The 12,255-nt window shown below is 37.3% G+C and overlaps 1 protein-coding gene across 3 annotated transcripts in view; it reads left to right on the forward strand.

Moving 5' to 3' along the window:
• Nucleotides 1-12,255, forward strand: part of st18 (suppression of tumorigenicity 18, zinc finger) — a 36,316-nt gene that overhangs the window by 16,898 nt on the left and 7,163 nt on the right. For all 3 annotated transcript variants that reach the window (XM_015401131.1, XM_015401133.1, XM_015401130.1), the window contains exons 3-12: nt 72-123; nt 948-978; nt 1,137-1,324; nt 4,706-5,413; nt 6,078-6,212; nt 7,972-8,062; nt 8,154-8,246; nt 8,791-8,999; nt 9,135-9,334; nt 11,264-11,506. In XM_015401131.1, coding sequence (XP_015256617.1) covers nt 72-123; nt 948-978; nt 1,137-1,324; nt 4,706-5,413; nt 6,078-6,212; nt 7,972-8,062; nt 8,154-8,246; nt 8,791-8,999; nt 9,135-9,334; nt 11,264-11,506 — 1,950 coding nt within the window. The remainder of the gene's footprint in view (nt 1-71; nt 124-947; nt 979-1,136; nt 1,325-4,705; nt 5,414-6,077; nt 6,213-7,971; nt 8,063-8,153; nt 8,247-8,790; nt 9,000-9,134; nt 9,335-11,263; nt 11,507-12,255) is intronic.

Genomic DNA, 12,255 nt, shown 5'->3' on the forward strand with positions numbered 1-12,255 from the left:
TAAAAAAAAAAAAAAAAAAAAAAAAAAAAAAAATCAGTATATCATCTGCATATATGATGCTTTTGTTACAGATGGATTCCGAAGGTGAGGAGCAAACCTTTGAAACATGCAACAGTAGCACAGGTGAGTTCAGACTTCTGCTTTAAGCGCTTATGAGCATACACACATATACACACCCACACCCAAACACTACACAACCCTCTTATGATTATAGGTTAGGGGTATCAGTTCAACAAGCCAACTTTATAACTGTCAGTTTTATCTATTATCTTTGCAATCTGAAGAGCACTGCACCACCATTCATTATTCAGAGGGGAATAACTTCATTAAATTCAAACACAGGCTCCAAATTAGTGAAGGAGTGCGTGTCTCTGTGTATTGTGTGATTGAAAACCTCTAAACTGGATATGTCAACATGCAAGTGTGCAAAGCTTGCAGAGCCTTTCTGATCACGATGGGCCTATTACCCCGACTGAGATCAGAAATAAAAGAAAAATCATGAACGATATTATTATTCGTTGTGCTTTATGGGAGTAGAGGTGCAACTTGTAAATGAAATTTAGGCAGGACCCCCTCTGGGGAAATAGATTTAGCCTTTTAGATCATGTTGTCAATTCTGTCAAAGGATGAGCTACTTTCACATTTCCAGAGGGTGAGCAGGCTGAATGAGAGGTCTTTTTCAGATCAATGAGGAGTCCACTTCTACACTGGTCTGCTGATTATACTGATACTGTGGCGTTGTAAAATCTATGGTGAAAAGGCCAGCATCATATCATCCCTAAGACATTATCTGCAGAGCAAATATTTACAGTGCATTGTAAACTTTCATTAGCAAGGCTCCAGAAGTTGTAAGTGACCATGGAGCTTTGAAGACAGATGCTGTGCCATTGTGGCTTGAAACGTAAACAGGGCTTTACGTCTAATACTTCCTGGTTTTTCTTTCACAGGCTTGGTTGACTGCGTCACTGAGAGCCACAGGTGAGATTTTGAATCCTAAAAAACTTTTAGAAAACCTTCAGATCCACTCGAAGATTTATACTTAATCTACTAGCATGTAGATTAAAGCCCAGCATTTTTACAATTTAAAATGAGCATCTTGACACCTCTTTTGCCTATGCTTACCCCCTTTTTTCCAGCCCATACGGGTCGGCAGCGAGGAAGAGGAGCGCCCAAGATGGGGTGCAGGGCGCTCCTGTCAATAAGCGAAAGTCCCTGCTGATGAAGCCCCGCCACTACAGCCCTAGCGACGCTTGTGAAGAGGAGAGCGAGGACCTGGCACCGCCACAGGACAAAGAAGAGCTGAGGAACATTGACACTCCAGCAGGTAAACAGATGTCCTGTTGTTTTGTCTGTTTTGATGAACAATTGACGCTGAATTTTAAAATCCCATCTGTTGCATTCATATTTCCCCTCCCTCTACCATCAGCCAACAGCCACAGTCATTGTGCAGTGGAAGTGAAAGACTACACTGCTGGGCCCACATTAGTTGTGTCTCACGTCCGCAAATTGAAGTTTTGACAGCTGATCTGCCATGATATTTTTGGCGTTGCTTTACCCTCTCTTGATGAGGCCAGATTTCAGACCCCTCATCTGTTCTGTTTTAATAGCCAGCTAAAACTCATTGATTCCATACAATAAAAAACTGAATGAAGACGTGCACCAGTGCAGTTTGATTTAAATTGAGATGCTTCTTTCCTCCTTTATTTTTCTCATATTACAATATCTTGCTTTTATGTATTTTCTTTTTGTCCCGTTACATTACTTATACTCTTGCTGATTTCATCCTTTTTATTTTTTATTTTTCCCAGATTAACTGAATTTTGTGCATTTTGGCAACAGCGCTCGTAGCGTTCGTGTGCATTCTCGCCCACTATAATCTGTACTGATTCAGTATATTTTTAACGATGTAACTAAGCAACAAACGTAATTGTCCCTTTCAAAAGCTTTTGTTAGGCCCTCTAACATAGTCTAATACATAATTAGGCATAATGTCTTCAGCTCATTATAGTACACATGTGTGTAGTTAAATGGGCAGGAGAGAGGCTCACCAAAATTGTGTGGATTTATTAAAAAAATTGGATTTATTTGTTTCCTGGGTTTGTATTACATTACAGTTTTGTTCAGGTAATTCACTGTTTATAATTGGGTTTCTGCTGTTTATGTTTCCTTATATAAACCGTTAATAAGTGGAGTTAGTTTGAAAAAGAAAAAAACAAAACTACAAAAAATACATTTCAAATGTGTCTAAAACAACAAGAATATTGTGAAGCATATTCACAGCATATTTTGCTGTTATTGTCGGAATCATGGGGCTATTTTCGGTGGAAAAACAAAAATTGGAAAAGTGGACTGGAAGCTGTAAGAATTTTTTTTTGTTTTGTTTTTGCGGCGGGAAGCTGGTCATATCTGCATTTTAACAAAAAGGGAGGAAAAAATAAGCCTCTTGTTTTGTTGAGCCACGCTGCGTTCAGCTCCAGCCAACTGCAGCCCTGCTGCAGAGTGCTGGTAATGGCTATTCTGGAGTACAAACTGTTCACCTGTTCCAACACACAAACCAGCCGAGAGATCCAAGTTTTTTTCCTCCATCTCTTTCCTTTTTTTTTTTCACTACACTTCAGCGTGTGTGTGTGTGTGTGGGTGTGTGTGTTTGTCTGACTGTATGCGGCTGTGTCAGGCCTGGGAGTCCATCTGGATGAAAAACAAAAACCCTTGCTTCATAAATGTAAATACGTGTTACTGACTTTAATTTTTCATTCAACAAGGTTTGCCTTTAGATTTTTTTTTTTTCCGGTTCTTTCTCCCAGTTGGGAATATTGACCCACTGAAATGTTTCCTGAGCCAGACATTAAAACTCCCACATACTTAACAAAGCCCCAAAATCCTGTATTTTCACTAATAGTTAGTTTTGTTTCATCAGCACCATATAATTCCTATGATTTTAAAGCTCTTTTGGCCAGGATTAAGAGTTTTTCGTTATTAAGTCGCAGCTTTCTGCTAATGCCTGTATCTATATCTTCCTCTTTTTTTCCTCACAATCCATTTCTATCAGTCTTCTCAATCTATTGAATCCTGCTTTCAGTTTGGACTCTAATGTCCGGCTACTTAAGTGGATATAAAGACCTCCAGTTTAGCCGACTGAAAGTAAAAAAAACAAAAAAAACCTCATATTCTAAAAAGCTTTAATAACACATAAGTTTAAATGGCTTGAGGATCAGGAGAGATTTTGTTGAATCAATCCAGATGATAGCTTTCCTTTGTTAATCACTGACCATGATTTAATGTGATCAGCAGTGTTAATAAAGTGTTGTCTCGATGCATTTTCAGGGATAACCCTAACCCTCTTTGTCTCTTTACCGGATCGACGTTTTCTAAAATCTTCTGCGCATTTGAGTAGGATTTATTCTAAATGATAAAGGATCTTTGAGTTAATGCAAACAAAATTATTAAGAGCACTTTACAAAATAACCCAGATGGGAAAAAAAAGGTCTTTTTCTCTTCAATATTCTGCAAAATATTTCAAATATGTCCAGAGTTTAATCATTTGCAATGCTGCCAATAGATAGGTTATGTGTGTTAAAATGAAAGGGATTTATGAAAAGAAAAAAACATTTATTGAATCACACTCTGCGTTATTTCTCTTAGAACTGTCACTACATTAAATTGATATTAGAAGTTCAACTACATGCTGATTTTTTTTTTACACAGACATGAAAACAAGATCATAAATTGCTCCATATATCCACCATGTGTGACATTAACTGGCAGAGATATAACATACATAAAAAAACGACATATATCCTTTTTTATTATGATTTATATTTAATATAAAACACTTTTTTTCATTTAAATTTTACGCTCATTTACTGTTAACAGTTGGATATTTTGTGGTTTGTGTGTTGATTATTTTTGATAAAAATGTGCCAAATATTTCCAGCTTCAAGAGCTGGAGGATTCAGGGATTTTCTAAGTAAATCACATAATAGACATTCTGATTTTTAGATCATGTTAACAAATTCAGTAGAATGACACCAGTGCTACTGACATATTTCCTTTTTTAATGTTATTTTATTTTTATTGAAACAAAACCCAGTTCTGCTTAGTTCTATGATGAATTTCATTTTTAATAATAACATTTTTGATTTTTTTTCTTCGTTTTTGAAATAATCTCCCATTTTTCGGTAGTGTTACACCTAAAAAACAACAATTGTTTGCTCCTAAAAGCAGATTTGACAGATAATATTTTGCTCCTCAGCTAGCACTTCATAACAAAGATCATGAATAAATAAAAAATGTGTTTTATGCCTATGCACTGCAAATCCTTTCATAATCATGCTGTACATCTTTATTGAGCTTTTACTCCAGATGGAAACAACAAAGTGAAAAGCAATTGCGGTCCTTATGCCACAGAAGAAGGAAGATTTTACATATGTTTTTAAAAGAAAATGTCCAAATTGCTTGGAAATCTTGCAACCTTATATCTGTTAATCATCAATCCCCAATAGCATGTATGCTTACAAATCCCTGTGGATCCTTAGAAAAACATGTTTTCCTCTGAATATTATTCTCAAAGAAGTAAAAATAAACTAAACCCATTAAAGGATTTTGCTAAAGATTACTAAAGAAATACAAATATCATTATTCTTAGGGTAACGACAGCTCAAGTCCAGTATTGAATCTAATAATAAGTGTTGTCATCTTGTTTTAGATGAAAATCTGAAAGGAGTGAATGGACTGGCTAACAACAACAGTGACCTGGATGCTGCCTCGAAGTCCTGCAGTCTGCTTGGATGGCCTGAAGGTTCGCCTAACAGTTCACCCCAGTGCCAGCCGGACACATCTCAGCATCTAATGGTGGAGGAGGATGAGGAGTTCCCTAATAATGAAGAAGAGGACCAAAGTCAAGACAGGATAAGCAACAGCTCGTCGCCACAAAGTCCATACAGAGACTTGAGGGAAGCTGAGTGGGAGCCCCTGTCTCTGTCTGCCAAAGACAACAGCTCAAATTGCAGCCCTTCCAGAGCCTCAGAAGATCTTTCATGCAGAAACAGCCACATTAAGGAGGGGTCTGAACCGGGCTGCCCTATAGGCAGACAGAGTATTTTCCAAGCCGAAGCTGTAAGGTACAGGCTGCTCCCCACTGAGGAGGACAGCGAGGGGGAGACAGAGGTAGACAGGCTGCCTAGGCTGGACGGATGGGCTCTGGGCCTCCATGAGAGAGGCCTCGACATGAGCAGAGGGAGAGTGAACCTGAGCCTGTTGGAGCAGGCCATTGCCCTGCAGACGGAGCAAAGGCAGGCCCTGCACCACGCCTACAGAGAAATGGACCGATTCCTGCTGGAGCAGATGACTAGCGAGAGAAGGCATCACAGGATGATGGACATAGAGAGCAGGCTCAACTATCACGGAGGGAAAGGTATTAACGCCAACCAATCTGAAATATTCTTGTTTAAGAATGAAAAAAACAGAAGCCTCATCTAGCACAAATCAGATAGACGACTTATTTAGAAAAAAAAAAAAAAAACAGTTGAAAGGAATAAAGGAAGCATATGCAGGGGGTGGCGGGGGAATCAGAGGATGGAAATCCTCTTAAAGACTAAAAACATTTTGGCAACAAGTGAGGTAATAAATAAACAGACTAAAATATAAAGAAGAACATTTTTTTTAATATGGAATTGGTGCTACTCAGAATATTGGATTTTGATAGGAATCAACGGGATATTTAACCATGACCATAAGTCTTAAATCCTCCTAAAGTACCTCTCATGTTTCCCTGGGATTCTTCAAATGACTGCAGATAAATATGTAATCCTGGATGTAATCTTTCGATGGATGGGCATTAAGAAGTGAACGCTCCGTGTTACACTGTAGCCTTAACTAAAGCGACGGCTTAATAGATGCATGCAGTGAAAAACCGTGGATGATGTTTCAATCTTTTGGTTTATCTGTTTTAAACATTTAGACCACTGCAAAATCTTTAAATGCACAATTCATTTACTTTTCTTGATTTTTCACATTCGAAACAAAGACAATTCCATTTTATCTGTTGTAAAAAATCTGCTCTTTTCCTATGTCTGTAGACTCTCCCAGGACAGATAAAAAGGATATAAAGTGTCCAACCCCCGGCTGTGATGGCACCGGTCATGTGACGGGCCTGTACCCACATCACAGGAGTCTGTCTGGATGTCCTCACAAAGTCCGAGTTCCCCCAGAGAGTGAGTAGCTGAAGCAACGCCGTTAAGTGGGCTGATTTTTACTTACAAAAAAACCCTTTCGATTTCACCATTTGCAAAAAGCCGCAGTAATTGAAAACCTCTTAGCACATTTCCAAAGACAACAAAAGCCTGCTTATGCATTTAGTTTAATTCAAAGATGAGCAACAAAAACTTTGCACATAAACTTAAAGGATTTTCTTTCTTTTACTCATAATGTTTGAATATTGAATTCCCCTTTTTTCCTCAATGTTGGCGATTGTTAAGTCATTTCCATATAACTCAACAAACATGGGACATTAAACGGTAATGTTACAAAAGGGAACAGAAAAAGTAATTAAGTTTTTCAAAAAAGCACATGCTCTTAGACTGCAGGCTGTATTTGCAAATCAAAGGGCTTCCAGACGCAAGAATTCAAAAATAAATAGACAACTCCAACAAACTAATTGGCGGATACGTACAGAGGAGAACTTTCTAAGGATACAGAGCGGACCTTTAACAACGCGTTTACTTTAAACAATGTAATCTTGTCTTGTGTTTTTTTTCTTCTTCCTCTCTCCTGCTAAGCTGTTTACATTTCAGCCACATTACAGCATTTTACTCAATAACTAAACCGTCTTTTGTTTTTTGTTTTTATCCATTCACTGTCCATATGGACCTTTCTTCATGTAGGCTTTAGTGTACTAGTTCTTTAAAACATCAGCTTATACACAGAAATGAAAAGTATCAACCCTTTTGAAAGTTTTCAAATCTTGTTTATTTTTTTCTGAGTCGTTTTGTTTTTGAACGGGAGAGAAACCAAAGATAGCGCATACATTTGAACTGAATTAGAAAATACTAATTTAATAAAATCTAAAATTGTAAAAGCTTTTGTCACTTCTATTGAAGAAAAGTATCACCACAGTTTTATTTTGCCAACAATTTTATTGTAGGGCTGAACTAACGATTATTTTGCAAATCGATTAATTTTTCAATTAATCTATTAATTATTGCTTAGCCACAGCTTCCTTAAGGAAGATTTTTTAATTAAATTTAACAGGTGAAACTGAAACCTTTCCACTAGATCAATTCTGGATAGAGTATATTGACAGACAAAAAAGTTTTTTAATATTAAATGCACAATGTTTACTTATTTTTTACAATTTTGATATAATTACTGCTCTGAATGGGTTGCTCTGTCAGCTAAATGCATATTTTACAGTTTCTATAGTCCAGCTAACGATTAATCGATTACTAAATATTTTATGATTATTTTAATAATAGATTAAACAAGATTAATCCAATTAATTGCTTCAGCCCTGCATGTTTATGAAACATTGGTTTGGTAGAAGCCTGCTGTGGGAATGCTTTTCTTCAGGGACAGGGAACTGGATAAGGAGTAATCCTGAAACAAAAGCTATAAAAGATCTGAGACTGAGGTTCACCATCCAACAGGAAAATAACTACAAAATAGCCACAAACATACAATGGATCGGCGCATTAGAATAAGAGTCTAGACCTAAATCTAGTAAATAATTAGCAGGAAAGATGTGGAAACTTTTTTTTCCAGATGTATCTCTACAAAAGAGATTTTTCATTTATATAGATATTGTGAAGGAAAATAAAAATAAGTATTACATTCCTTCCACTGTGGCATAACAATTTTGCTTCAAATAGGTATTTTAACTTATATCCTTATAACATTTTGAGGTTTGATTTTTTATTTATTTTTTTTTGGTACATCTTGTGTTAAGCTAATGTCATCTGTTTCCTCGTTATGCAGTCCTGGCAATGCATGAAAACGTCCTCAAGTGCCCTACACCTGGGTGCACAGGAAGGGGCCATGTCAACAGCAACCGTAGCACCCACCGGAGGTACATCCACAGATATAAGCCATTAGAAAATCTGCACCCTGTTTGGCGATCTCTTACACTGTTAATGTGTTTACCCCCCCTCCCCAACCAGTCTCTCCGGCTGCCCCATTGCCGCCGCAGTGAAAATCTCCAAACCTCAGGATGAGAACCCGAAGTGCAGACAAACGCCTGACCGCTCACCGAGGTATGGCGCCAGACCATATTTTTAAGACTTTCAATGCTCTCAGTGTGAACGCATGTAGACAAACAATCACATTTCAGCTCAGTAGTGGAGTCAGTTTATTAAACACAGCTGAGATCATTTGAAAAAAAACAAAACAACAACTGATAAAGACTACCGTTATTTAAAAAAAGTGGAAAATGTTAATTGCCTGATCCCAGCTGAACACACAGCCTAAATCTGAGCTTTCCAAGCAAACATAAGTGACGTTTGCTGCTCCTGTGAGTTCCCCTCTATTAGGAATGATAAAAGAGCAGAACTCTTTGTTCCCTGTGGATATATCATGGGCAGGATGCCCACTCCTTCTATATTAATTAGTCTGGCAACCTGACTGTGGATCTACAACACACATTAGATTCCAGGCTCCATGTGTACAAAAGCACTGGCATCCCTCAATGATTAAACACAATGTCTACAGTTTTACTGCTTTTTATTAACTTTTCTAGGCACCTTTGTTCTGAAATGATTTAACACAATAAGACTCACTTTTCTGTTCTTCTGCTTTTAGGGCCATCAGCTTAATAAAGAAGTTTGAAATGAACCAGCTGAACTACAGGCTATCTCATCCAGTAGCAGCCTTGCAAACCAGCCTCACAAAAGAAATGGACAAGTACAGCAGAATCCGCTTTGATTATGCCAGCTTTGATGCACAGGTCTTCGGCAAACAGCCGCTGCTGGGGGCCAACCAAGACCAGGAAATGTCCCACTACCCCGACTGTAAGTTTCACTTTAAACGCATGTCTAAATCTTTGTAAAATAAATTTCCTTTATATACTTCAGAGAGTTTTAATGTGTGAGTTGACAGAATTGTGCTTCAGTAAGTAACCAGCAGGCTAATTGCTTGTCTTTTAGCACCTCAGCAGTATTCTGGCATCTTTGGAGCTTCCGGTGGCCACGTGCCCATCTCTGGTCAACACAGTCCGCCTAGTCAGTTCAAAAAAGAGGACAGCCTTCAGGCCACGGCAGCGACAACTGCAATCCTTAACCTCTCCACCCGCTACCGGAAGAGCATAGAGACCATCAGCAGCCAGGCTTTAGCAACCTCCACCAAGGTAATGAAATGAAACTGTTTGAAAGGTCCTTTGTGTGGCTCTTTAAAGAAACTCTGTTTTGGGAGCAAAGAGAAATGGAAACAAGAGATTTTGGTGCAAAGAATTCAAGCTTAGTACTAAAGTGGCAGTAAAGGAAGAAAATCTAATAATTCTAATAATAATAAACACATATACTGTGTTTTATCTCTTTTATCACTCTTGGATGCAGAGGAAAGCACTCTCAAAGGGCGATTTTCATGTCAGAAAAACAATGAATCACATCAGAAGAGGAAATCAAATCTGCTGGCTTTTCTAGTTTCAGCCACTTGTCTTTTTCTCTTCTTTTTATGGGGGGTGAAACATGCGGCATTGTATTTTGTTTTGACATCAGCTGGCACGTAAAACCCTTGAACTGTTGTCTGAAGATGCGTCTTGCCCAGTGCAGATGGCAGAGGATATTTTGCTTAGTTATATGATCCAACATAGGCTGTGTGTCTACACCAGATCGTCTTTAGAAGCCTTCAAATGGATTAAGCCAATTAGCAGAAGGAGTTAACATATCAAAAGTTTAATTCACACCAAATCCAAACTCTTTGCTGGAAAATGTGTGCAGATCAAAATGTCTTCTGTTTTCGGCAAATGCCCAACATGGCATTGTGTTCAACTTCTTCCCAACTCACGTCATGATTAATATTGATCACATTCTGTGGGTTACATACGTGCACTGTGTACTGTAGATGATTCAAGGTTTCCACACCTACACAGCACAGATCCTTGTCTCCCAGCTTGGTGAGCTGAGAATGTGGCCCTGTACCAGGTACCAGCCCACTGAATGAATAAAACAGTGTTAGCAAGTTAATCATCTGTTCTCGTTTGCAGCTTAGTTGTCTTGGACAGACACACAAAATGAAGAACAGCTTTCGCGTTTGAAAAAGACGGGGCCATATTTAGAGTGTTATATGTCACTGGATGCTTAACTTATATGCATATGTAAATTTATTACACTTTATTATATACAAGAAAGAAATGTAACCAAAAGCTTAAAAAAAACAAGGAAAAGTGTGAAACAGCTGTTGTTATTATTCAGTAACACAAAAGAGAAAATAAATCAAATGCTTTTCTTCTAAAATTAAATTACAGTACAAAAAGAGTGTTTAAAGTTCTTTAATTTTACACTGATGCCTTTTTTACTACAGGATAATTAAATTTGACAGTCACATTTATGAAAATAATTTTTTTAATTGATCGCTCTACTATTAGTGAGAGAATGAATTACCATAGATAAGGTTTAATGAACACATGGATTGAGTAGGTGGTTTCATTTATATAAACATAAGGATTTTAGCAATTATTGAGGTCTAACTTTTAATACCTTAAAACAGTCGTAAGTCATCATAGTAGAGCGTTTCAGCACAAAAAAAAAAAAATCCCAATACACAAACAGCAAACACATCTGTCAGCAGGGGAAACTTATGCCACATTAAGCTTTTTAATTTTTGGTTTAATAATGATGACCTAAAACCAACATCCCAACCCCCCAATCTCAAAGGCATGCAAACACACACACACACACACTGACTCCCAGCTGCCATCTTGGTTGTGCGTCCTAGAAAACAGATGACACAGCTGTCACCGAAAAAAAACAAAAAACAAACTACACACCAGTGATTATTTTTTTTGTGTTCAGCAGAATTAATGCTGGCTTAGTTTGGTATTTTGTCTGGTGTGAGATAACTGCTGTATGAATTATTTAAATACGTTGTTTGCTCTGCGTTTCAAGTCACTTTATACATGTTTACAGAGAAGAGGGTGAAAGTTTTACAGCACAGCTGCTGGCTTATTGTAATTATTAAAGATCTATTATTTTTTTCATTTTTTTAATCCCACAGCACAAATAAAAATCATTTCTCTAGCAGATTGTCATGGTTTTTAACTTTTTTCCTTCTTTAGGATATGTTCATTGAGGTAGATGAAAATGGAACATTGGACCTGAGCATGAAAAAGTGTAAAGAGGGTGAAAAAGCCCAAAAGACACCTTTGGACGAACAGCTGCCTCCTCCAGAGTCCGCCATGGCGAAAGGCGGGAGTTTGCTTATCGGCCCCACCTTCTACCAGCCGCTGTGCGACAGAGAAACATGGGAGAACTCCATTCCTGTCAACTTCAGCAAATCACATGTTTTACAGGAAAAAGAGGTAAAGCTGTTTTTGACTGAAAAATATGCATCGATCACAATGGAACTGCTGAGACCAGAAGGTTCAAAGATTCTAGAAAAAAGGATTTTCTGCAAACAAAGGAAAAACAAATTGATTTTTAGTTTCTTTGTTATTCATTTTAAATCATTCCTATCTTCTTATTTTCATATTTCTGTAAATGAAAATGCTCCAGATTTAACTTTAAAGCAAAAGGGGAAACAAAGTTTATAACATTACTTCAACTGTTTAATTTCCCTCTATCAGACACAGTGAGATTTAGTTAAATCATTTCATTAAAACATATTATCTGAAGGCCTTTAAACTTAACTAATAGCAGTAGTATAACGCTTTATTGCCAAAATATATAATATCAAGAAATAATCAGTTTAGGTTGGTGAAATAACATGAATGCTGTGAAAGTGCTTTCAATTAATTTAAAGCAAGGTGACAAAGAATGAACAGTAACTTTTGTTAAGTGTTTTTCATCTTTTAAGAATAACAAAGATAAGAATCTGTAAGGGTATAACTTTAACAGGCGTTTATTTAAAAAGCAAATAGAAAGTAAAAAGAAAAAAATACTTTAATGGGTTGAGAATATTTTATTTCTATTTATGAAGAATGCTATAGGAAAAGGTAATCCATAAAAAATGGTAAAATAAAGAATGCCAGTCGGCAGAGAGTGCCTTTAAAAACATTTGCAGTGACATTTTTAAAAACGTGGAAGGGGCCCATCTGTTGATCTATAAAAA

The sequence above is a fragment of the Cyprinodon variegatus genome, unplaced genomic scaffold (genome assembly GCF_000732505.1).
Source record: "Cyprinodon variegatus isolate N-32 unplaced genomic scaffold, C_variegatus-1.0 Scaffold1186, whole genome shotgun sequence".
Taxonomy (NCBI): domain Eukaryota; kingdom Metazoa; phylum Chordata; class Actinopteri; order Cyprinodontiformes; family Cyprinodontidae; genus Cyprinodon; species Cyprinodon variegatus.